Source organism: Sitophilus oryzae, unplaced genomic scaffold (assembly GCF_002938485.1).
Source record: "Sitophilus oryzae breed Bouriz unplaced genomic scaffold, Soryzae_2.0 scaffold_1060_pilon_pilon, whole genome shotgun sequence".
NCBI lineage: Eukaryota > Metazoa > Arthropoda > Insecta > Coleoptera > Curculionidae > Sitophilus > Sitophilus oryzae.
The window spans coordinates 27155-54768 of NW_022145683.1; the positions used below are offsets into that span (position 1 = coordinate 27155).

The 27614-nt window shown below is 32.6% G+C and overlaps 3 protein-coding genes across 3 annotated transcripts in view; 1 reads left to right on the forward strand and 2 right to left on the reverse strand.

Annotated features, from left to right (window-relative positions):
* Positions 1-3824: 3824 nt before the first annotated feature.
* LOC115877200 lies at positions 3825-11031 on the reverse strand. The gene is made up of 5 exons (XM_030893361.1): positions 10219-11031; positions 7705-9470; positions 7199-7622; positions 6676-6855; positions 3825-3950 (listed from the first exon to the last, which is right to left on the reverse strand). The coding sequence occupies exons 1-5, from the start codon at positions 11029-11031 to the stop codon at positions 3825-3827; spliced, it is 3309 nt and encodes a 1102-aa protein (XP_030749221.1).
* A 772-nt stretch (positions 11032-11803) lies between these two features.
* LOC115877207 (rRNA biogenesis protein RRP36-like) lies at positions 11804-13554 on the reverse strand. The gene is made up of 2 exons (XM_030893368.1): positions 13301-13554; positions 11804-12218 (listed from the first exon to the last, which is right to left on the reverse strand). The coding sequence occupies exons 1-2, from the start codon at positions 13552-13554 to the stop codon at positions 11804-11806; spliced, it is 669 nt and encodes a 222-aa protein (XP_030749228.1).
* Positions 13555-14018: 464 nt separating this feature from the next.
* Positions 14019-27614, forward strand: part of LOC115877216 — a 109771-nt gene continuing 96175 nt past the window's right edge. Inside the window, exons 1-2 of the mRNA XM_030893378.1 lie at positions 14019-14027; positions 26762-26875. Coding sequence (XP_030749238.1) covers positions 14019-14027; positions 26762-26875 — 123 coding nt within the window. The remainder of the gene's footprint in view (positions 14028-26761; positions 26876-27614) is intronic.

The window sequence follows — 27614 nt, forward strand, 5'->3', positions numbered from 1 at the left end:
ATCAGTATTGCTTCGTTCAGTTGTGTTGCTAAATGGCACTCTAAATCGAATGACATATTATCATATATGTCAACTTTTTGACATTTTTCGCACATGGTTTATTTAAAATTGGCGACATGCGGTTCATAAGACAATTTGACTCCGAAATACCAAGTCGTGGTATCAAATTATTCGTAAAAAATGCTTTCCAAATATGCTAATGAGCCACCTCGTTCCATTTGAAAAAAATTGAGATATGATTAAAAAATACGATTAGGGCATTTTTAACCGGCCAGGACAAGACACTAAAACATTAGAATGATTAAATCTATTTTTCCAAAACTCCTTGGCTAAAAATTAGTGTTTTGACACAGCCATATAACTCTAGATTGAAATTTAAACTATAGTTTATTTTTGAGTGACTATATCAAAAGTTGACATAGGATATGTCTTTAGATTCCACTTGTGTCATTTCTATCGAATAAAGTAAAAAAAAATATCGAGGTGTCATTTAAAATCAAAAGTTGTAGTCATTTCCAGTGAAAGTGACCGAAAATAAATGAATACGTCAATCGATCCCAATTTATGTCATATGCCAACATACCAATCTCGTTGTTTTGATGAAAAAATAAAAAGTTATAGGGTGAGCCACTTTGGATCTTTTTCAAGGACCAACTACAATATAACGATAATATTTTTTAATTATATTTCTTTATAATAAAAATGAAAAGCCAAATATGCATTGAACGTAGATACTTATATTTTGTCATTCACACACATATTTCCAAACATTTAATTACATTAATTGACCTTAACAAATAGACAACTCTTATTGACAACTCTTAATCTCTGATACCATGGTAACGGGTTTCGGGAAAAATTCGGTGGCTTTAATTTTCTTTTAAATAAATCACATTTTTTTTAATTTTCTTTCTTGAACTTGAGAAAAAATCTCTAATCGAGATCTACCAGCCCTGAAAATATTTGCACTTATTTAAGACTAACTCTGCATATTATAGTAGGAGAGCTCAAGATGATAAATGTGGATTTACTTGAGCGTTTTGGAGACCTATTGGATTGTGAAAATACATGCTAAAAAGAAAAAAAGGGTTATATGATGTATGCTTTTTTACTGGTGGGGGGAGCGTGTACAAGGTTTCAAAAAAAAACTTTGAGACCACAGACCACACAAAACAAATTTGTTGGTTAACAGCAGTTAGTAGTAGTCAGAGATATAGATGTAGTCTAACGTCACAAATTCTGCTGCAGCCCGTATATGGGCGTTACACATGTCCTTAATTCTTTAGTCATTGGATTTACCAATGGCATCGCCACAAGATTCATGTATTGTGGGAGTACTTAACAGGGTGCAAGGTTTCTCCCCTTCTATTATTCCGCGGCGCTTGAGTAAATCCCAAAATCACCGCTTAGGCTTCCCTACTAATATGAATCCGGAGTTTAACCATAGTTTTTTTTGTACAAATAATTACTCTTCATACATATTTATGACAATATTAAAATTTCAAATTTACACTTTTGCAATCTCTGACGTCAACTATCAAACGTGTCACGGTTGGCCATCAGGTACAAAGGTAAATAAAAACCATTTTCTAAATGTATTTTAAAGTAGATATAAAATTAATTATTGTAAAAATAAAACTTAAGGAACTTTTTACGATAAAAATGATCTTCACAGCAGAATTCTCGTACTTTTGCTGACATATGTTGTCTTGCCACTTCAAACCAGGCTCTTCGACGGCTTTCATCCAAAGGAACAGTTTAAAAACTTTTTCTGGAGAGCCTTCAGAGTTATTTAGACATCCCTTCATAAAACAAACTTTAACACCCTTCATTACAAAAATAATAAAGAGGGAACAATAAAACAAAATCGAAAACTCAAAGTATTTAACTCCAAACGCAAAATCCACAAAATGCAAATCTAACCTCGAACCCTCGAACGCCTCGAATATCCGAACAACTTTGGTAATGTTTAGTGCTTCGATAAAAATGGCAGTAACTTATTAATTATAAAAATTTAAGTTTTAATTTCTAGTATTAAATATAAAAAGTAAATTTAATATTGGGGTAATAAAGAATAATCCCATATAAAAACGTATTTTAACGATCTTAATAAAAATAGAAAAATCTAACATGATTTTAAGATATATGGTGTAAATACGGTAGCAGAGAACTAGACACGCCACAATATTATTCTTCAGAGGCTCGCGCCCTCTGTCAACTATTCAGTCAAATGCTGATATGTGACGTCACAATTTTCTACGCGTTATTTCAAACCTGTGAAATTTGTATTATTAAATTTAATATTATTCTTTAATTGTAACTACATTGCATTTCTTTCTGTATTGAGGGAGTACATTTTAATCACTTCAATTGAATTTTATATTAAAATAACAAAATTAACTATGGTTAAACACCGGATTGACGGATTTTTAAGATAACGGTGATTAAAGTAATATTTTATTTTTTCGGAGCTGTGGGCGAACCCCCGTTATTTTTAGCTTCATCCATACTTTTCGCGATTAAAAAAGCGATTATATCGGCCAGAATGGATAACAATGCAAAGGGTTTCTTTGAATTGGACGCGCCCGCAACATCTGCCAAAATACGAATGGCTTGTACAGATAACATAACGGCTAAGGTATTGCGTTCTTTCGTGTTTCTCCTAATTTAAATAAATGGCATTTTTTCTGGGAAAAATGAATAATTTTTGTTTTCTTTATTGTAGCTCGAAGATCCCGAACCTGGAACGTTCAAGCCTTGGAATGTAATCGTGTAAAAATAACAGAAAAAATATATAAACAGTATTTTTATTTTATTTAAGTTGGTTTATATCTGGAGAATAAATAGTATCTATAAAGGAAAGTAACCAAATATGGAATAACATTTAGTTTTTGTTGTTATACTGTATGTCCCAGGATTCTTTACAAGAGGAAAAACTTTTTATCATTGACATTTTGAGAAAAATATATTCATAAAAATTTTGCGTGTTCTAAAATGGTTAATCCGTTTATACTTTCCAAATATCCATACCGTTTTAGAAAATTAAAAAAAACATATGAAAATATGTTTCAATTTTTTCTAAGGTATCTATTATATTTTGTTATTAATTATGATTAACGTCATATTTTTTGCTCTTGTTAAAGTATCATTTTCCGATAACTACTACCACCCTTTCCTTAGCATTGAACTAAGTAAATTTTGAGCTTCTTTAACATTTTAAAATAAAAAATATGACGATGACGTTAATTAAAATTCTCTCAACAATAATCTATCAAAGAATAAAACGAAATTACATTACCATAAAAACGCGTTCAACAAAAAAAAATTCAACTATATTTTCATGTTTTCTTTTTCTAATTTCGTTTTTAATTTTTTTCTCTAGCATTGTCTAATGTCGCTTAACTAAGGTGATATCGGTTGCCGAAGGATAAATAGCAGAGTATTTAATTCTTTTAGTTTTTTTTTTTTTTTTATTTGTAGGTATTTTTTGTATTATTATTTATATTTTATTAATTCAAAATTTAATTCTTATTTAATAAGAATTTCGTATTTTATGATATTATATTTTGATTGATCTAGGTAGTTTTAATCAGGTTTTTGAAGTCTTCTATGTTAAACTCCTTTGATATACGCATTAGATAGCTTGGCAACTGAAAATAAATTTAAAAGAAATGTTCTTATGAACTAAAAATACCAGAAAATTAATATTTTACCTTTCAATTGAGATTCTGAAGTAATTTCTCCTCGTCCTATATATTTTGCAATTAGGTCATTCTCCAACAGAAAATACATCTTGTGCCTTAAAATTAACGTTTCCAGCAATTTCATTTCTCGATACCCAATCTGCCTTTTGCATTTTTGGCTTCTTTTTCACTCAATATGAAAACTTTGACAAAAAGATCCGTTATTTCTTTTTCAATTTCAATTGCAGAATCACAATTTAAATCAATCTAAAATAATTAAGAATACTCGTATATTTATTCAATTAGCAATGCTCTCTACACTCACCGGCACGAAAAAACGGGCACCTTAAAATTTTTATGAATTTTAAAGTTTAATATATTTTATTATAGCGGACCGATTTTTAATGATTTTTAAGCAATTTGTAGCTAAATTATTGACATTTTGGTGTCTCTCTCTAAATTAAAATGAAAGTTTCCATCTGTCAATTATACGAGGAAAGAAAACAAAATGTTGATTTTTGGTGAAAGTTTGAAACACCCTGTGGAATATCTTAACAAGGCAAGGAATTTAAAAAATAATTTTGTCATCTAGGTACGTTTTTTCTCAATAGTTTGTTTTTGATTCATCTCGATAGCTATTTTTATTGGAGATATTCGCTTTTGAATAAGACAGTAACGATTTGCAACAATTTTGGCATTGATTTTTTGTCCTCATCAGCACACTAAAATAGTGTATATCATAGGTGTATATTATTTATGTAATGTCGCATACATTAAAACTCATATTATTATAGTTAATTGGCGTTAACTCTAGTAGAGGTCGTTTTAAGTTCTGAAGTATAGGCTGTTGCTGGTTTGAATTGATAATGGTAGATATCAACTTTTGAACTTAAAAGGCCACATCTGCTAAAAGAAACTGCTTAACAGACAATAATAATAAAATTTTTCAAAAAGACAGTGACATTACATAAATCATAAACCCTATTTTATAGGTCTGTTGACTATGACCAAAAGCAAAAGGCATAGTTTTTTAATGTAAAAATATGAAAAAAATGTTAGTGTCTTCTTCAAAAGTGAATATCTCCTAAAAAAAAAATAAAAGCTATTGAATGAATCAAAAATAAACTATCGAGAAAAGATACAAGTAGATGATAAAATTATTTTTAAATGCTGATTTGTTAACGTACTCCACAGGATGTTTCAAACTTTTACCATAATATCAACATTTTGTTTTCCCTCGTATAATTGACAGATGGCAAGTTTATTTTAATTTAGAAGGGAGATACTAAAAAGCAAACAATTTAACTACACATTGCTTAAAAATCATCAAAATCGGTCAACTAGAACATAATATATTCTGTATTACCACAGGGAATTATAAAGTGTTAATAACCTCAGGCAATTATTGTCCCTGCTTTGCATGTCAAGTTCAAATACCTTTCTTAAAAAGTATTTGGACAAGTTCATACCTGCAATCACAGGAAGTGAAATATCTCGGAATAACCCTGGATAGTAAACTTTTCTGGAACAGGCATATTAAGAACATTACCAGCAAAGCCACAAAAGCTCTCATGATATGAAGAAGACTGGCGGGAAATATAGGTGGGGCTGCCCCTAACATTTGCGCTGGATGTATACCGTGATAGTAAGGCCCATGATTACCTATGGAGCAGTTGCTTGTTATACAAAACTAGAGCAACATATAGCAAGGCAAAACCTGTGAAAAGTACAGAGACTGGCATGTATCTGCATCACAGGTGACATGAGAACATGTCCGACAGCAGCAATGGAGGTCATTCTAGACCTAACACCACTGCACATTGTCGTCAGCAGTTATGCCAATGCGACAATAACATGATTAGAATGGTCATTGATGGAAACAGTACTGGGATAATTTTCAGGTCAGGGGCTTGGAACACCCTCAAAAAGAAAATTCCACTTCTCAACTCCCAGTGGATGACATACCCAGAATTTACAACTTTGAGAAACACCTCACTGTAGTATTGGTAATAAAAGGATTGGAAGGAAGAAATGCTTACTCAGCATATAAAGACCATACCATCACGTGGTATACTGATGCTTCCAAAACCAAAACAGGGACAGGGATTGGAGTATTTGGACCGAAAACTAAATGCTCGAACCAATGGACACCTACCCCAGTATCCTTCAGGCAGAAATTTGCGCTATCGAAGATGCGTACAATTTATCTTAGATAGGAACTATCGAAAACGAGGAAATTGCCATCTATCCGATAGTCAAGCAGCACTTAACGCGATCAACTCAATAACCATCCAATTCGAAGTTGGTCAAAGAATGCCTGAAAGCTCAACAAATTAGGCAAAGAAAATAAAGTCCTCTACTCTGGGTGCCTGCTCACCAAAAGGGATAGAAGGCAATGAGAAAAAGCAAATGATCTAGCTAGGAAAGGAGCAGACACTCCACTAACTGGATGGATTAGAACCGTTCTGTTTCCAAACGGGAACCAACTGAAAGCTTTGAACTGAAGAATCTGGAAGACTCCATCCGTAACTGGAATGGGTGTCCTCCTAAGACACTCGAAAAATGCAGAACTTATGACCGGGAGAAAAATCAAAGGTTTTCCTTGATTTAAGTAAAAACAATCTTCGGATTGTCACGGGGTTCTAACAGGACACTGTCTCTCACCAACGAACACCTCAGTAGGCTGAAACTGAGAAACAGACACAGCGAATGCAGAATTTGTGGGGAAAATGGGGAAACACCATTCAGAACACCTTATCACTGAGTGCACCGAGACGACGACCATTCGTGGCATGAACCTTGGTACGTCTGATGTTGAGGATGGAGAGCTGGCCTTTGTGGAGCCGTCTCAGATACTGGCTTTCGTTAAAGCCCTGAGACTGTATGATGAGTTATAACTCACTATAACTCCAGAAAGAGAACATACAATAGATCTATAAGGTCGCGGTGATTAACTCCCTCCTAAACATTCTACAGTCTACATTCTACATACCTGCAAAAGGTCGAAATGTCCGGAACACAACCTTTCAAGCAACATCAAAAGGCCGCAAATTTTAATTCCATCATCGATATTTCCGTTCGATTTCACCGCCGCTGCCAACATTGCAAAATCTTTTTTGGCGCCTAACGCTAATTTTTCCACCATTTCTTTAACTCTCATTTCATCTAGCGTCTGAAAAAAGAGAAAACATTTTACTTATTTTTCTACATTTTCATTTAGACTGTAATCAGAGTTCATATTGATAACAAATTGCGTAAAATATACAGGGTGTTCCGATTTAAATTAAACAAATTATTGCCGTTTAAAGCTAGTAATTATATATGACCAATTTTTAGACGCTCTGTATAAGGTATTAATATTTTTATTATTGCAGCATAAAATTTAGTGAATAGAAAAACTTCAGTACAATATTTTGGTTTTAAAAACTTATAGCGTGAACAGCCTGTATATCTCTGGAAAAATTCAAATTCGCAATTTGCAATAGCTATAAACTCCCAACTTTATTTATAAATACCATCAATATTTTGGACTCCATACAACTTTCGTTTGATTTTCTCGTAAAAAAACTCTTAAATTTCTCACTTCTTGCCTTTTTAATTGTTGTGCGTTTTTGAGAGATGACAGCAGGTACAAGGACTGTTTCCAGAAATTCCCCATTCTTCAAAAACGATTGACACAAAGCAAATTCTTTGTCATACGCCTGCATTATCATGTTTATAAATTTTTGTTCAGCTTTCTGGTGAATCTTACCACAAACATCACTTTCTAAATACATGAAAACATCTAAATTCAAAGCTTGGTTATTGAAAACTAGTTTACAATTGTTCTCTAAAACAAAATTGTTCTTGTCAAATTGAACCAACAGGAAATCATCTTCGTTTTCTGATGATGCCAAGAAATAGTCATTCGCCAACATAATGATATTTAAAAAGAAAACTCTGAAAAACCTCCTCATTGTTGTTCACTTTAGTCTCGCTATTTTCCCTAACTTTTTTTGCGTAACTTTGACAATCCTCAGACATTTTTCTGTAGCAATCACTCTGCAGATCCGTAACAACATTCAATTCCGAACTCTTCTTCGATTTCAACATCGTAATGATCTTGCATTTCTTGAAAAAACTGCTGCAAGAATTCTGTTTCGACTTGATACTAGAATACCCGCTTTCGGTGGTACTTTTCGACATATAAAAACATGAATTCTCCACGTTGTACTGGTTCATATCCATGTCGAAGTTGTGCTCGACTTTTGTAAAACTTTGAAGAAATTTCTCACTGGTTTCACTTTTGTTGGAGTCCGAAGAATGTTCGTAGAGATAATCAAACGATGTGCTGTTGTCAAATAACATAGGACAACTGATTGGTTGGATTAAACAATTATTCTGTTCAGAAATACCGAAACTCTGGCACGAAAGCGATCGGTTACAACCAAAATTACCTGGAAAAACCTCCCCAAACTTTCCACCAGAACATATTCCAGGCTTCTCTTCCTTATTGGTCTTTTCCAATCCGCTCGATGTACAATAATTGGACATCGAACTGTGTAAAAGATCCAAAAAGCTCATAAACTCATGACATCCGTTACAGTTTTGTGTAAAAGAGCTACAAAAGCACTTGTTTCCATTGAGAACAGCCTGAAGCTCATTAGTCTTGTTTAGTTTTAATAACTTCTTGCATAACTCCACTAAAGCTTCTTGCTCCTTAAGTTCCTTATTGAAATAAATCTTAGTTACAGAGGATTCTTCATCTTTTACAGCTTCTACAGCCTCTTTGCTTTGCTCAACATCTTCTTCGCGATTATTATCACCTCTATCAAGCTTGTCACTCTTTTTTACAACACAGTTATCTTTTTTATGGAAAATAGGCGATATCGGACGTTTTCGTTCCTTCAAAAGGTTGTCTTGGTTGATCATTGAAAGGAAACGAACTTCAAAAACTTGAGGGGTCATTTCCATGCGTGATAATTTAAATTTTCTCTTCATTCTTTTCCTGATGGACTGGTCATACAGTTTTCTTCTCTGATACGAGCTGATCTCTCCAGTTTTGTAATCTTTTGTCAAGAATAATCTACCAGTAAGTTTATTTTCTATATCATTTTCGAGTCCTTGAGAACGATTTACTGTAGGTTTGTTAGTGAATTTTTCGATGTTATTACTGATAAAACTTCCACATGTATCGTGGAATTCCTTTAACCCTCTTTTAGTACCGCAAGTGGTTTTTGACCTAGTGCTTTCTTCTCTTTTTTTGATGATGTCGTTCAAAGACTGGCTTCGTTTAACGTTTTCTAAAGTATCACTCAGGGAAGAAGAAGTGGAACTAACATTAACTTCTTTCAGTTCTCCTTTCTTTTGCTTCCATATCACCGGAAGCACGGCTAGAGGTTTTGTGATAGCACCAAACCGAGAGACAATACCTTCTTTTTTGTTTGGGGTCTTTGGTGTTCTTGGTGAATGAGGAAAGCAAGCATTCAGGCAGGTATCTGTAGGTACGTTATGATCTTTCATTACTTTATCTTTAGTTTTTCGAGTCAATCGATCTTTTAGAGGAGTTTTTGCTTTACGTAGTTTATTTTTTAATATTTGATCCATATTATCGTTGTTATTAACAAAGATCTCGTGCTTTTCTACAGTTAAAACTGTTTGGGGACACGTCAGTTCAAAGTTGTTATTGAGTGTTCGTGGAGGAGACTTTTTATTTGAACTCCTTTCTCTCGATTTTTGTTGAGTTTGTTTTCTCACCGGAGATCTTGGCGTGCAAACTTTTAGTTTTGGTGCCTCTACTTGATAGGCCTAAATAAAACAATAAAAATAATTACTTAAAATATTTCTACAAAAATTAATAAAGTTGGCGTGCAGTCGTCATCAAAATATTTGGCAAATGCACATCGCACTCTTGCTACGGCTACTTTTTTTACTTCAACTTTTCACGAATTTAAATGTCAAATAAAATTAGTAATTTTCTCAGCGATTTCTCACCTCAATTTTAGACACAATACTCTTACACATAGAAATATTTTTTACCAAACATTATTATTATTATATAAACAGAATTTTAATTAAATGATGTTTAATATTAGTATTTTTAATAAAACAACTTTTAAATGTGTCAAATTTAATGAGAGTAACTTTATCTCTACATTTGTTTCCGCTTGTTAAGCCTTTTTCAAGAGTTTTTTTAAACTAACCGTCTGACTAGGTTGCAATGATATATTTGCTATGGTTGTGGGTTTAGGGGAGTTTACAATACTCTACTATATTCTTTTTTACAATAATAGGAGTAATAAAAATGTGTTTAGAAATCCTTGTTGGTCGTTTATATTTTCGTTTAATGAATTTTAATATTTCTAACTGTTCAATGTAATTTAAGCGTCTACCTTTTGTTTCCCTGTGTAATAACTTAATTGAGATGTCAGTAATAAAAGAGCGCTCTAATTCAGACAGATTATGTTTATTAGAAATTCAGTTTGGTAACACTGTAGATGTCTGTGAACGCTAAATTTTATTGATTTTCTATAGATTATATCTACCATATACTTACTTCTTTCATCTCTGTTTGATCAGTAATATAAATAGGCGATATTGCCACACTCTTTAGCTGTTTAACCCTCTTCTGTGGTCGAATCAATGGAATCGACGTTTTTAATTTTGCTTCTACAGCCACTTCTTTAGTGACTGTATTTTTTGTAATCCTACTCCTAGACCCAACAGCTACATCAATTTTTTCTGCTGCCCATCTTTCACAGGGATCTTTATTTTTCTTTGAGTCAGTGACCTCTTGGGTAACATTGCTTTTAGAGGAAGAACCAAAGACATCATAAACTTCTTTTGGATCATTTGTTTTAAAATCTGGATATTTAATATCTGCATGGTATATTTCTTCTAACTCTTCTAATTTTTCGTCAGTAAGAGATACTTCAGTCAATTTTATATCAGAAACTTGACATTCCTTGTTATATTTACAACTTTTTTCGATACGTTTTAAGGAATCTAAAACGGTTTTGAAAAAGAAATAAAGTGTTTTCTCATGAGATATTGTTAGTAAAACATCAGATTTTGATTTGATTGTACTAATTTTAGAATCTTTTGCTATTGATTCATATTTTACATGATTATATCGATGACATTGCTCAGAATTGGCCTTTTTTCGTAAATCAAAGCAGTATTCTGAATGACTGCTGGCCAAAGGTTTAAAATAGCATTCATGTAGCTTCGTGCATATCGTAGTATTCTTCGTAAAGACTTCTTGTTCCACTTCTTCCTCTAGAGGAATAGTGACATCCTTGTTACTGTCACTCAGTAAGTTGTGACATTCTTCCTTCAAAGTTTGTACGTTTGAATATTTATAATACATCTTAAACCTTCTAGAAATCTTCCTTTTTCAACCAGTATCTTTAAGAGATTTGCCTGTCTCTACAGCCACAGAAGGTTTAAAAGTGTCTATAGGTGGTATTCCTACTATATGATGCGTTTTAGATACCATTTTCTTCATTATCTTTATTTTTTCTTGGGGGTTTTCTGAACTTAGAGGTTTCAGCTCTTGGATAGTAAGTTTTTCCGCAGTTTCTAGTTTTCTAGCTTCCTTATGAACCCTGTTGGATTCTTTGATTGAAAAATTATAGTATTCTCGACAACAAAATGGATAATTTTCGTATCTACACTTTGGATGATGACTTTGAGGATTTTCAAGCGACGATCTGTAACAAATATATATGATTTATCAAGGAAAAATCATTAAATATTATCATGTCATTATATGCTCTGTATAGAAACTCTACATACCTGTCTGTGTTCGTTGTTGATACCCTGTTTCGTCCTTTTCCACTAACAAACAAGTCAGTTTTCTGGTTCTCGTAGCTCGTCTTTGAAGGAAAACTCAAAGGTTTCTCAGAACATGTTGTACAGTCCAAAGGAGAAATATAATGCGTGTCAAATGAATAAATTGGAAGAAGTCGTTCGTTTTTAGTTGAAGCATTCGTGTGTGGACTCCTATGCAATCTTCTTTTTTCTGAAACAACCTCAACGTGAGTTTTTGGACTTTCTACCTCTTTTATCACTTCCTATTTTTCTTTTCTTCTGTTTCTAGCTGGGTTATATGTGAACGTTTCTTTTCTTCATGTCTAGACTTATGTTTTTCTTTCTTCTTTACGTAGTTTTTTTAGTACTTCATTCACAATTTCGTCTTTGTATTTTCGTTCCTTCTTTACATCAGCAGAATCACTTCTTTTGCTTTCTCTGGTTTTAGATTTTGGTGGTTCGTTTTCATCTAGTTTTGGGATGGATTTTTCGTTATCTTTTTTAGCAAACTGCATGAAACCATCCAGTTTTTTATCGAGAATATGCTGAAATTTGGCAAAATAGTTTTTCATATTGCTTTCGACAATTTTTCGTATTTCTTCTTCTTTCATGGTTGTGGATTGGTCTTGATGACATTTTTTGTCTTCTTTTTGTATATCTGCACTTGTCTTTCGTGCTTTTTTGTTTTCTGAATGTTTATTTTGGTCTTTAATTGCGTTGTCATTATTTTCCTCTGATTTACATCTAAAAGCAATAAAGATATATTTTAGAATACATTTTCAAGAAAAAAAAAGGCTGTCAACTGCATTCAATTCACAAAATTATAAATTTAAATTAAAATTAAGATCACGGTATACATATAGTAGTAGCATATACCAGGTGCGTCTAAAAAATGGCTCACCCCTTTAACTTTTTAATTTTTTTAGATAAAAGGGTACGGTATGTTAGTATAAGACATAAATTAGGATTAATTGACGTATTCAATTGTTTTCGGTTACTTCTGTTCACCGGAAATGACTACAACTTTTTTTTGATTTTTTAAATGGCACTCAGTACTGCTTTATTCGGTAGAAAATGAGACTCTAAATAGAATGCCATATCATATGCCAACTTTGACATTCTCGCTTAAAAATCGTATTTTAATTTCAATGGTTAGTGTAATGGCTGTGTTAAAAACACTAATTTTAATCAAGGATCCTTGGAAAAATACCTAGATTATTCCAGCTCTTCATTTCTACATCAAGCATATATACTACCTAAAACTAAAAAGAGTACCTTTTATGATTTCTTGTTGAACGTTCTTTATCCTCTCTAAAATCGCGACTAACACAACTTCTCTTCAATCCAAAATGTTTTGACTCTCTCCTACTTTCATTCTTTTCATTCTTCTTATTTTCTATCTGCTCCTTTATTTCTCTGCACAATTTATGATCTTTCTCATTTTTTAGTCTTTTATACAAGTCCTTCACTTCAGTTGAATTTTATCGTTCACATCACTAAAAGGCACTTGGTGGGTTTGACAGAAGATCACTTCTTGAACGGTATTGCAAGGTTTCTCATGTCTTCTTCTACTCGTATGTTTTTCAGACTTTTCTTTATTGTTTTTGAGGGGCGCGTTCTTCAGATTTTTTGCTTTTCTTTGTTAGTTCTTTTTCATCTAGTTTTCTCTGTGTTTTGTTTCTTTTTTTATAATGCTGTTTCCTTTTTCTCTTCTTTATGAGACTCTTCAAACGATTTTTCTCTTCTAAATAAATTTCTAGTCTTGTAATAAATTATTACTCTCATTCTCAACAGATCCCTGTGCCACAATCAAGTTTTTTTCTAACTTTTCACTATTTTTTTTTACTTTTTTCTTTCTTCTATGCTTGTCTTTAGCAACGTTTTTGACATTATCTTTTGCAAAATCACCACAAGCGTTCTGATCTACATGTATTTTCTCTACGGATGTCTCTTGTATGGGGTCTAGGACGTTTTTTGAGCGATGATGTTTTCGATGATGCTTTTTTGGTTTTGAATTGTGCTGCTTGGAAACATCCTTGTGTCGAGGTCGATGAGGCTTATGCGTTTTGGAGTTATGCATCTCATATTCTGATTATTCTTTACATCAGCTACCTCACGGCAGAACTAAAATTTCTCACAATACAAACAACAATAGCGTTCATTAGGTAAATTTTTTGACGTCTTATGACGTATATCTATTATGACGTATAAGTGACATTGAAAAATGCAACACTCACAACACCTATGGAGAGAAAGAATGGGAAAGCAACCGAGTAATGAACACTCAAGAGATAGCAGTCTACACAAATGCTTCCGTAACTTCAGGAGGCACAGGTATAGGCATCTTCTCAGAAGAACTAGACATCCGACGATCTTTGAGGCTATTGGATGGCTGTAATGTTCTACGAGCAGAGGTTTACGCTATAAAGGATACGTAAGGCCAGTTGTATACGAGAGATATTATATACGAGAAAAATTGCTGATAGACCAATAGGGGATATCTTGATATACTCTGACAACTTGAGCGCTTTAACAAGCATCACCATGCAATCAGTGAGATCGAAAACTGCGATTGACTGCTGAGAAACACTGTCCCGGCTGCGTCAGGGCGGGGCTATTCTGTGCTGGGTGTCGGGCCAAAGGCAATGTGGGTGTCAATCAAGAATCAGACAGACTCGTCAAAGAGGGGCCAGGGAGAGGTCGTGGCAGATGACCCATCACTTGTGACGATCAACACGCTGAAAGAAGCTATAGAAACTACCATCTAGGTCAAGCAGCAAGAGATGTAGCAACACCGTGAGGACTGCGCTACAGCTCGAAGACTGTGGCCAGTGGTAGATAGCAAAAAGACAAAACAACTACTAGAGCACAAAAAGAACCTAATAGGCATAATTGTAGATGTCATCAGTGGAAACTGCCCCACGCAAGGGCGTAGATAAGGGGGGGATACTGGGGGACAGTACCCCCCCCCCCCTGACGCTTGACGAGATACGAGAAATAGTCATTGACTATGAAAGGATTTTTTTTAATTAATATCCGACATATAAGAACACTTTGTATGCTTTATCGTTTATAATATGTTCGACCTAATTAAAAGCATGCAAAGTGTTCTTATTGGCCAGGACAGATTAATGGGGTTAACTCTAATCAATATCCATAAAGATAGTGAAATAAATGTTGATGCTGTTATTGACAGGTTTTCCAAACAGTGTACTAGAAAACTTGATTTTGTTTTGTAGTTTTATTTATAGTGTATAGTTTTTATAGTTTTTTTTGATAGTTTAGAGTTTTTTATTTATAGAAAATTAACTAATAAACGTCGTTGTTTCATTTTTGTTTATGTTATTTACAAATCTATATTTTAATTTTTGTGTTATGTTTTTATATATTTTGAAGACAAAAAATCGCCGTCGTTTTAATTCGACAAAAAATTCCGACGGTGATTTTTTTACGACTTAATCATAGTACCACCCCCATAGCGTACACCTATCTACGCCCCTGGCCCCACGGGGGTAAACCTCTAAGGTGGAAGGTTTCCAACGACGACTGCTGTAGAGAATGCGGAGAGGAAAAAGAAACCATAGGGCACCTGCTGTGCCACTGTCCGGCACTGGAATACCGACGCTTTAAAACTCTAGGGCTTTAAGGTTTTCTGGATGGACTAGAGGGAGCAGCAGAAGTCAACATCGGCGACATCGGGAACTTTGCAAAGAGCTGGAAGTGATTTATTAACACAAAAGAAGAATGAGAGAAAGGTTTAATAAACAAAGGCTGTACTATACTATACCCCAAAAATAATGTATACTCTATAAATAACAAGCTAAACTCTTTTAATTTGTATAATTAAATTACTTTAATTATTACGATATAAAGTTGTTTATTTTGTAACAATTTAAAATGTAATAAGCCCTAACTGCCTAATTAACTAAATTTCAATTAACATGTTTACTCATGGATTTCAAACAAATTAATTTGATCCCATAGCCAGTCAATTACAAATGAAAACTATTATTTGTAGCGACACAGGTAAGTAAACTAATTACTGCTTTGATTTAATTTCCTACTAGAACTTCACGGCACCCTCTAGCAAAGTTTCTTCAATATACAGGAACATTATTATACTGATCTATCTCGGCCTTTAAGTCCTTACGAGTCATTTTCATTCAGTGTAGATTTTGTAAAATGAAGCTCCATCCTGTAGGTAAAGCATTATTTTAAAATATATAGAGGTTGTCCCTTGAATAAATGTAATTATTGTAGACCTACACAAAAAATCATATTTTCACGATGAAAAAGGTGGGATGCAGTCAAGCATGGGGTTAATCCACTGAGAATGTCAGCTTTTGTGTACTTTATAAGTGGTTATACAGAGATTGGTTCGAACTGTATTCTGGAAGCTTCGGCAGCATATACTGTAGATAAAAATAAGTAAAAAAAGTTCATATAAATATATGCCAAAATGCTTAGTTTCGGAGATACAGGATGTAGAAGTTTCATTTTTATTTCGATTTTTTTTCAAATAATTTCTGAAGTAACGTCAATATCCGGATGAAAATTGGTGTCTGGAGTTTTTTAACATGAAATTTGATTTCGATGTCAATATGACTCCTTTTTGTAGGGGGCGCCGTTTACATGTGTTTTAACTGTTTTGAAGAGTAATAACTTTTCGTCCGTACCTGTATAAAGCTACTGAGTGAAAAAATATACATTTCCGTGATATTTTACGTAAAAAATATCTCTTGGTAAAAATTGCTACGAGGAACTATTCTTAAGATATTTAGAATGGAAATAGTCGATACAAGTTGTTAGTGATAAAAAAGAAATGCGTTGAGTAGATAATTTTTTATTTTTTTAAATTCATCATAAATTTTTCTGTGATCATCTGATGATAAAACAATTTTTGTTGAACTTTTGGCAAAAAGACATTTTAAGTTTATGATTTCAGTCTAATAACTATTTAGTCAACATGTTTCTATGTCAATGATGATAGCTATTTATAATTTCGATTGCAAATATCTCGAGAACCATTAATTGTAGCGATTTTTACCAAGAGACCTTTTCTAGGTAAAAAACGTCGTAAATGTGTATTTTTTTTTCCTCTGTAGTTTTATAAAGGTACGGACGAAAAGTTAATACTCTTCAAACCAGTGAAAAAATATGTAGGTGGCGCCCTCTATAAGTAGGAGTTATATTGACATCAAAATCAAGTTTCTCATGTCAAAAAACTCCCAGACACCAATTTTCATCCAAATATTGACCTTACTTCAGAAATTATTTAAAAAAATTGAAATAAAAATGAAACTTCTACATCTTTAATCTCCGAAACTCGAAGTTTCCGGAATACAGTTCAGACCACCCTGTATATTTTAAGGAAAGTAAGAGCAAAAAGGTAGCTGTATATCTAATCAAATATTCTTGAGAATAACGATGCTGCATATGGATGTATGTTAATTTTAAGTAATATCGTAACCGTAACGAGGGCTACTAATTACCGTTCGTGTTAAAGTACGCCGGGGGGTGTTTAAACCTAATCCCTTTCGTACGGAACGCGGCCAACTTGACCTTGTATTATTCGAAAATAGCTTTTGGCAGAGAGGTGTTATTGTTTTGAGACTCGTGAAACAATTGCCTTGTTTGGAGTTTGTTTGAAAGCAAAAAGCTATTTCAGTTGTCTAATTAAATACAATTATCTAGTTATATGTATATTCCTGAAACTAGGTATTTACTTAAATTACAATGTATATAATACTTACCTAAAAGTTTTGGCGTAAATAAGTATTCTTATACTGAGTGAGAAAATAGGGAACACCTACACAGGGTGATTCACGGCCATGGCACGTTATGGTGGGTTCATACAGCCAAATAAAATAAAATAAGAATAAAATAAAATAAGAAATAAGGAATTCTTATTTGTGTGCGTTCATACAGTCAAATAAAATAAAATAAGAAATATATATTTGCTCATGCGCAGTACGATGAGGCTGGATAAAAGTTAACTTTTACGATTGTTTTATAGTAATTTTACTATTTATAGTATATTTATTTATTCGTTGCCTACTATATTATACATTTTACTTATGTGAAATTATAAAATAAATTAAATCCAAACTGGAAATATATTTGTAGGTTAGAATTAAGCGTGCGCAAAGCCGTTTTCACATAAAATAAAACAAGAAGTTAAAAGATAAAGACTTCTTATTTTATTTGTTATTTTATTTGGCTGTATGAACGCATGTACGGTATCCCATATAACCAACTTTCTTATTTTATTTTATTTTATTCTTATTTTATTTTATTTGGCTGTATGAACCCACCATTAGACGTTTATGGAGAACCGGTGATGAAAATCCCCGGGTTTTGAAAATTTGCATCTTTGCATAAAGGCACCTGCTCCACCTGTCTAAATTATTTTCAATATTACAGTGTTGCCGCTTCATACTAAAAGTGGTAGCATCTATGTTATTTGAAATGGAACACCCGGTATATTATTATAATTTCAGAAACTATTTCCATATATCAACATTTTTTTATTATACTAACCTATATCAATCTCTAATAGTTTTCGCGATAAAAAATAACATATGTGTAAAATTGTCAAAAATATGATCTTGAATAAGCATTGGTTAAATCATAAATTCGGCATATCGAAAGCTAAAATTTGGTTTATAGGTTAAGGAAAGTCGACATATTTGATATTTCTAAATCCAGCTGATTAGATAAATAGATATCCCACAGGGAGGCCAGAAAAAATAATTATTTCCGTTTGTTATAAAATCGTTCACATTATTGTTATTTTAAATTCAAGCCTATGTTATTATTTAAAAAATCGAAACTCAAATAAAATTGCTTTTCAACGATATATCATGTTCCTATAGCTAAACCTTCTGGTTTCTTCAGTAAAGCCATTTAAGAGATAATATTTCTATTATAATTGTTCAGTTTAATGAGGGCCGTTTAGATTTTGAAAGATTATTATGATTTTTGAAGATTCTGACTTTGACAAGAGAAAATTATTCTGTTTTTGTTTGCCGTTGTTCTTAGCGACCGCTATAGCAGCGCCAGATCGCGTATAACGGTCGCGACCCAAAAAAGTTTCGCGACCCAAAATTTTTACGGGCTTTCCAATCTAAACTTGTTGCATTTATCTATGATATAGGGATCGATATTTCATGAATTTAGTGCGCCAACAAACTCAAAGGGGTGCTGCTTTTACTTTCATTTCATGACATATAAGTCAAAATTCTAAATGGACATATTTTGTGATTCGAGTCAAATTTTGGTTATTGACCATTCCACGGTAGTTTTTGGGTGTAGAATTATGTCCCAGTGCTTTAAAAATATCAATAACTCAATTAATAGGTGCAGTTTATTAAGAAAACAGAACGGAAAGCAAAATTATCTGGTTACATTCAATAAAATAAAATAATAGTACTCTTTTAAACTAGGTTGATTTATGTTAAAAATAAGAATAGAGTATATATGTATACAGAGTGAGTCTTAAATAAGTTCAAATATTTTTAGGGGTAGTATATTTCGACCCTAGAATCTCGTCTATGAGGTTTTTTTCGCTAAAAAAAGATGTTGAAAATCGTGCATTTTTTTTAAATTTCCCTGTATATTTTTCGAAAACTTTTTAGAACTGCTTATTCACCGCAAATTTTCCCACAGTATAATTTCTTAACCTCTGATATTACATGGATATTACCATAGTTACGGCTTTACTCTATGGTTACGGCAATAAAAGGGATACACATACAAAAAAAATCCGGTGGCTCTCAATTTTTTTTCTAAAAACCTTATTTTTTTTATTTTCAAACTTAATTAACTAGGTTATTTTGGACTTATCTGAAAAATGGTAAAGACGAAATATGTTTCTTTTATCGAGATCTACCAGTCCTGAAAATATTTGCACTTATTTAAGACTCACCCTGTATAGTATACAACATAACAAGATAAATAAAAGGGTGGTTAATACAGGGTGTTCTACTTGACAAAACATATACAGGGTGTTTCAAAACAATTGCGAAAAACTTTAGGGGGTGATTCCTTGTTCAAAATAAAGGGTAGTTTGCTTTATAAACGTTGGGTCAAAAGTCAACCATTAGGGAGATATCGCGGTACAAAGATGGCGGAAAAATGTTTTTATTTTTTATCTTGAAAACGAAAGAGATAAACTAATGAAATTTTTATGGAAGCATTACTGTTATGAATACACACTTTCTGGTAATTTTTTCACTTTTTTAAAATGAGTGGAAGGGGTTGAAATAAACTACCCTATCATTCTTGTTAACAAAATTTAAAGAAAAATCTTATCAAACTGCAAAAAAATTAATTTGGATAGTTTAGTTTGTTTAGAAACTTTTTATCTCTTGTGTTTTTTTGATAAAACTCACTGATTTGAAATTAAAAATAAAATGTAAAAAACGCATTACATGTCAGGACAAAAAACATTTTAGATTAAGAATCTAGTGATAATAACGATAATAATAATCATCTAGATAATAACGTATTGCAGTAGAGTAATGTCAAATAAAATAATATTGGAACATCCTAAAAAGTAACAGCGGCCGACTAGATTTTTTCTTATGATTAAAAAAAAATTACAGCAGCCCACTAGATTCTTTATCAGAAAATGTTTTTTGTCCTGGCATGTAATGCATTATATTTTATTTTATAATTTCAAATCGGTGAGTTTTATCAAAAATACAAGAGATAAAACAGTTTCTAAACAAACTAAACTATCCAAATTAATTTTTTGCATGTGTTTGATAAGATTTTTCTTTTAAATTTCGTTAACAAGAATGATAGGGGTAGTTTATTTCAACCCCTTCCACTCATTTTAAAAAAGTGAAAAAATTACCAAGTGTGTTTTCATAACAGCAATGCTTCCATAAAATTTTATTATCTCTTTTCGTTTTCAAGATAAAAAATAAAAACATTATTTTTCCGCCATCTTTGTACCGCGATATCTCCCTAATGGTTCACTTTTAACCCAACGTTTATGAAGCAAACTACCCTTTATTTTGAACAAGGAATCACCCCCTGAAGTTTTTCGCATTTGTTTTGAAACACCCTGTATATAGTAATATTCCGAAAATTACAGCTCTGAGCGAAAAACTAGTTAGCCACTGGATTTTACGTGAAACACTCTACGGAACTCAGTTTTCATATTTTCAAGTTGATGTGTTATTGTACCAATTTTATATATGTATTAGTAAACTATAATTTAACGCCGTCTCCATATTCATGAAGAACGTGTATTAATGTAGAAGGGCACCAATAGACTCGAACAAAAGCCATGAACAAACATCATGGCTATAAAATTCAAGCTATGTAAAGTTATATACAAAAAAAATCTATTTATACTGTAAAACGTGTGTTTGTGGTTTGTTCAAATGAACGAATCGTAAGAGTCGATTCATTATGGAAAATTGAATCGCGTGATTCGATTCACTAAAATGAATCGTCATGCCCATCACTACATCCAATTATACTAATTACGTATAACTATTTAATTCCTTTGGGGAAATAAAGCGTTGGTACAGTGTCGGGTTTAGGCCTGATGGCTTCAAACTGAACAGAATGATTTATATACGTTTCGGAGTGGCGTTCCCTGCCTCCATTAGTAACGAGATTTCGTCTCATTGTCACATGAGAAGCTGCAGGCCAAAATAATTGAAATTATACATCGAACGCTTGAAATCGACTATCGTTGCAGTTCAAATCGCCGATAAAGTTTCATTTTCATGCATCCGTTATCCGATACGATGATACGATATTAATTTTATTGAATGAATTTAAAGACTTCCATTGCTAAGAACATTACGCAGTTTTTAAATTTATAGCATTTTCATACCTCCATTCATCGGATTTGCTTGTGATTAGTGTAATTTTATATTTTCATTTGCATAACGATTTTGTGGTTTTACTTATAGCACACTTATAGTCTAAGAGCTAGCAATGATTTCGAGAGAGATTTTAAGAAAGCTAGTTCTTTACTATATATTTTGCTATGCTCTCCTGAACAGAGTGCGGACCGTCTGACTGCCGGTACGTTGCGTTCACTACTACGCATCATATCTGTATTCAACATCTGTTCCCCACTGCACATCACAAATTCGCGCTGTATTTCAGAAACTAAGGAGGCTAGGACAACCATAAGTGTAGCATATTTAGTTTCATAAAAAGTAGCAAAGTAACGTAAAAATCGCATCTCATAAACGAGATATCTCATAAACCACAAGAAAGTGGGATACCCTGTATAGATGTGATGGGCAGTAGTAAATCGCAGTAGTCTACCGGCAACCAGACGGCCCACACTTTGGTCAGGAGAGCATAGCAAAGATATATTAAAGGACCAGCTTTCTTTAAATTCTCGTTTTCCCGAGGTTGCTAGCTCTTGTACTATTATATTTTCATTAAGGTTAGATCAAGCTTAGATTAAATTTGTCAAAAAAAGTGTCAAAACGTCCGTTATCGTACGATCTTTCTCCGTTGACGGGCCGGAGTAAAAAAGTGATGTGTGAAAAGTGGCGGCGAAAACGCTATGACCAATCAGAGCTCCGTTGAACCATCGAATCAACGGATAACGGACGCATGAAAATCAAGCTTATAAATGATACAGTGAATTTTGATTAAAATTAAAAAAAACTGCTTGATCAATTTTTCTTGATTTTTTTTTGTTTGTGTGTATTTTGTTCGTAAGTGTATTTTGTATTTAAAGTGTACTTACTATGTATGTTATCTTCCTTTCAGCTCTTGGTCTGCTAAAATCATAAACATCTAAAAAAGTTAGATTAACTCACCGGCACGAAAAACGGGCACCTTAAAATTTTCATGTATTTTAAAGTTTAATATATTTTGCAAAATAAAAACACTAAATCACCACAATACACCAAAACACTTTTACTTTTACACTGGACGCGCGTTTCGCTAACCATGTTAGCATCATCAGCAGATGATTATAAACTAAAGTACAATCTACAAGTTGAGCGTTTATATACTCGCCCAGTGGGCACCGAGTGGGCGTGGCAAAATCTAGCCAACCGAGTCAGAGCCAACTGAGCGTAACAGTTAGATTTCCGCCACTAGAGTAATAGGAACAAAGAACTTGAAGGAATTGGACCGTTGTCTCTGTTCATACTATCTTTACATTTATTAATTCTGATGCTTTCATATGCATCTAATTGCCTGTAATTTGAGACTTGTTTAATTAATTTTAAATTATTAAGATCTATACAATGTTCTTTATCAACAATATGTTCGGCAACGCAAGATTTATCCGGTCTACCATATCTTATCTGAGCTAAATGTTCTTTAAATCTAGTTAATATTGATCTTCTAGTTTGCCCAACATATTTCTGATTACAATCTTTACAAGAAATTTCATAAATACCCGACCTTTCCAGTGGAGGTGTTTTATCCTTTGGATTACCTAATAATTGTTGTAATTTATTATTAGCACTATACACAAGTTTATAATGACATTCTTAAAAATTCCTTTTAGACCACGGGTTAACTCTCTATCAAACGGTATCGAAAAATATTTAGACGTATCTTTCTCCACTTGAAAAGTCGAATTTTCAGAAATCAATAACCTATACCTACGTTTTCTAATTAATTTATCAACTAGTGAAGGAAAATATCCATTACACTTAGCTACATTCCTAATATAATCTCTTTCTATTTCATATCTTTCGTTGGAAAGTGGGAAACTAAGTAATCTATGAACTAAGAAATTTATACTAGCCATTTTATGTTCAACACTATGATGTGATTCATTAGGAATATATCTACGTGTGGTCGTATTTTTCCTATAGATATCAAATTCCAGGCAATTATTAGGATTTCTAATAACTAATACATCTAGAAATGGTAATCTGTCGTTGTTCTCAATTTCATGCGTAAATTTAATGGAAGGAAAACGATTATTTAACTTAGAAATAAAATTATCTATGGTGTCTGAATGTGTGTCAAAAACAGCAAAAATATCATCCACATACCTAAACCATACTCTTGGAAAATACTCAAACTGATTCTTAGCCTCCACTTCAAACCTGCTCATGAATAAATTAGCCAAAAAATGGAGACAATGGATTACCCATTGCTGTACCTTCCCGCTGTTCAAAAAAGTTGTTATTAAATTGAAAATAATTTTTGTTTCATACATAACGATGAGCTCAATATATTCATTCACAGTTTTGTTGTCGAGACCATTTGCGTTCAGTAATTCCTTCAAGTAGCCTAAAGTATGTGGAATTGGAACACTTGGGAACAACGAAGATACATCAAAGGAGACCAAAATTTCACCTTCATGCAATGTTATATCTTTAATTTTGTTAATGAATTCCAATATTATTTTTAACTGCGAAAGAAGGTTCATGATCAGGTAAATTTTCGAACTCCCTTGATAACCATTTTTGCCAAATTATAAGTCGGAGGAACCTACAGCCGAAACAATTGGGCGCATAGACTTGTCGGTTTATGAATTTTGGCAAAACATACAATTTTGGTAATGAGGGATTGGATATTTTGCAATTTCCTCTTTAAAAAGAAAGATCAATAAAGGGTGTTACATTCTTTTAGAGTTTTTTAACGTCTGCTACCATCTAGACAAAGGATTCTTTTTCAAATTTATGTAGGGGCCATTATCGATTAAGTTGTTAACCTTATCGTAATAGTCTTTTTTATCTAATATAACAACCTTATTTCCCTTATCAGCTTTTAGGTAGAAACAATCTTTGTTACGCAAACTCTTGACAATATTGTGCTCCTTGTTAGATTTTAATGAGTTACTTGAAACGATATTTTTTGATAACTGATTTCTACAAGCTTCCCTTGTAAATACTTTAGAAGCCTCGGGCAGGTGCTGAATAGCAGTTTCAACACCAACGACGATTTCCTCCAAAGCGCTACCAGAGTTGGGCAATGCAAACTTTAAACCTTTGTTTAATAAACTGAGCTCTTGTTTATCAAACGTCTGCGAAGAAAGATTCTCTACTATGTTTATGTCTCTTTGGAAAACATGTTTGTTTTTAGAGCTTTTTAATTTTTTAAACTTACTATTCAAAATGGACATTTTCTTAACAAATTTTGAATTGATAACCACAAACATATTTCTCTGAAAGAGACACCAACATTCATTGATTTTTTCATTCAATTGATTTCTGAAAATTCGACTTTTCAAGTGGAGAAAGATACGTCTAAATATTTTTCGATACCGTTTGATAGAGAGTTAACCCGTGGTCTAAAAGGAATTTTTAAGAATGTCAATTATAAACTTGTGTATAGTGCTAATAATAAATTACAACAATTATTAGGTAATCCAAAGGATAAAACACCTCCACTGGAAAGGTCGGGTATTTATGAAATTTCTTGTAAAGATTGTAATCAGAAATATGTTGGGCAAACTAGAAGATCAATATTAACTAGATTTAAAGAACATTTAGCTCAGATAAGATATGGTAAGACCGGATAAATCTTGCGTTGCCGAACATATTGTTGATAATAAAGAACATTGTATAGATCTTAATAATTTAAAATTAATTAAACAAGTCTCAAATTACAGGCAATTAGATGCATATGAAAGCATCAGAATTAATAAATGTAAAGATAGTATGAACAGAGACAACGGTCCAATTCCTTCAAGTTCTTTGTTCCTATTACTCTAGTGGCGGAAATCTACCTGTTACGCTCAGTTGGCTCTGACTCGGTTGGCTAGATTTTGCCACGCCCACTCGGTGCCCACTGGGCGAGTATATAAACGCTCAACTTGTAGATTGTACTTTAGTTTATAATCATCTGCTGATGATGCATGGTTAGCGAAACGCGCGTCCAGAGTAAAAGTGTTTTGGTGTATTGTAGTGATTTAGTGTTTTTATTTTGCTGTTTAACAGCAAAGGTTCCAACCCTCAACTGTAATCTTTAATATATTTTGTTCTAGAGGGCCGATTTTTAAAAATTTTTAAGCAGTTTGTAGCTAAATTATTTGGCTCTTTAGTAGCTCTTTCTAAATTAAAAATTAAAGTTTCCATCTGTCAATTAGACCAGGAAAAACAAAATGTTGATGTATTGGTGAAAGTTTGAAACACCCTGTGAAATATGTTAACAAAGCGAGAAATTTAAAAATTATGTTATCATCCAGGTACGTATCTATCAATAGCTTTATTAAGATATTCGCTTTTGAATAAGACAGTAATTTAACCATTGATTTTGGATCCTCATCAACACAATATAAAAGAGTGTTTATTGTTTTTGTAATGTCACTGGCATTGAAAAGTTATATTATTATTGTTTACTCTAATAGAGAGTAGAGAGCTTTGGTAGAGAGGGATTTTAGTTCTGAAGTATTGGCTATTGCTGCTTTAATTGATCATAGTATAGATCAACTTTTGAACCGAAAACCTAATATCTTAGAAGTTAGCTAAGAGTAACAGACGCACAGACAATAAGAGAGTTAACTAAAGCACAGACAATAATAATATGATTTTTCAAAAACAGTGACATTCTATAAATCATAAATACTATTTTATAGCTCTGTTGACTATGACCTAAATTAGTTTGCGCTAGGAGTAAAAGCGAAGATATCGGTTTAATGTAAAAATACGAAAAAATGTTAGTATCTTCTTCAAAAGCGAATATCTTCAAAAAAAGTAAAGCTATTGACATGAACTAAAAAACAATCTATCGAGAAAAGATACACCTAGATAATAAAATGATTTTCAAATTCCTTGCTTTGTTAACGTACTCCACAGGGTGGTTCAAAATTATACCATCATATCTACATTCTACGTTTTGTTTTCCCTCGTATAATTGACAGACGGCAACTTTCATTCTCAATTTAGAAAGAAACTAACTGTTGAGTAACTGTAGTAGTTAAAATATTTTCCTGAAATACATCCTAATACATACTTTAGGTTTGCACTTAAATAAAATTCCTAACTTTCTCATTACAGGAGCTACAGATGCCCGACGCACTATTGCCGGACCCTGTTTTATTACTCAAAATCTCTATTGTATTTCATGGTTGTTACTTATAAAAGGTAGAGGGAATTGACATCAATAATGTCCCAAGATAGTTATGACTATATTTATTGTTTGATTAAACAAGAGGATATTATAATAAGCTTATATTAATTCAGTAAGAAATAAACGCCTTAATGAATTTCCAACTTGAATTTTGACGATTAACCCGAAAAGAGAATAATTATTAAAGACAACGACATGGCACATAAATTAAATTGTCGCCAACACCTTGCAGGTTAAAAAATTATTTATGAACTTCCCAGACAAACTTCCCCATTATTAAACAACAGACCTCAGTGGGTTCCATAACGCCCTGTATCAACGATACTTACATGCAGCTGAGAGACTGTCCGCTGAGGGAGATTAACTTTTGCATTGTGAGTTTGAAAATATCTTAAATAAAATTACTGACGCAAAATTCATACTATAATTACATTTTAGTCCAAACAATTCTTCTTAATATACCGTATGATCGAAAAAAACGGAGCCAAAGACGACTGGGGAATGACAATCGATATTAATTTTGGCGAGTAAGGTCAGTCTCAGGATGCGTTATTTACCAAAAATTGACATAAAAATTAACAGTAATTATAGAAAGATTAAAAAAGGATAGAACTTTCGCAGACAAACCAAAAAATGATCTTTACTCGAATTTGAAACTACTCCGTTTAAAAATAATTTTACTCATTATAAAAATATATTTTTAAGGCCAACTGGTAGTGCCAATAAAAAAATAGAAGTGTACAGGCCAAGTAAATTACGTCTTGGGCTTGACCTCCCTAAAATTATCATCGATTGTTATTCCCCAACCGTCTTTGACGCTGTTTTTTTTTCGATCGTATGGTACATTTATTATTCCTTGATCAATATACAGCAACATTTTTGGTTTCTCAACTTTCTTATTTCTCAAGGTATTTTGTGGTCACGATATTATCTTTAAATTTTTGTATTATTACGAATTACACTGATACAAAAAATAAATAAAAATGAAATGGTAATTTTTAATTACAAGTTTATTGCACACAAATCAAAAATAAATAAATACAAACTTTTTTCAAGACACTCCTTTAAAACCCATTTCTTTAAAACCACCCCCTCAAAAATCATATTTTTTGC

Coding starts and splice junctions, on each gene's coding strand:
- LOC115877200 (XM_030893361.1), bottom strand. CDS start 11,031: ATGTATTATAAATATTCAAACGTACAAACTTTGAAGGAAGAATGTCAC. Junction 9,471..10,218: donor ATCAAACAGAGATGAAAGAA/GTAAGTATATGG, acceptor TGTTTTATTTAG/GCCTATCAAGTAGAGGCACC. Junction 3,951..6,675: donor GACATTTCGACCTTTTGCAG/GTATGTAGAATG, acceptor TAATTATTTTAG/ATTGATTTAAATTGTGATTC.
- LOC115877207 (XM_030893368.1), bottom strand. CDS start 13,554: ATGCATAACTCCAAAACGCATAAGCCTCATCGACCTCGACACAAGGAT. Junction 12,219..13,300: donor GTAAAAAAAAATAGTGAAAA/GTTAGAAAAAAA, acceptor TATTGCTTTTAG/ATGTAAATCAGAGGAAAATA.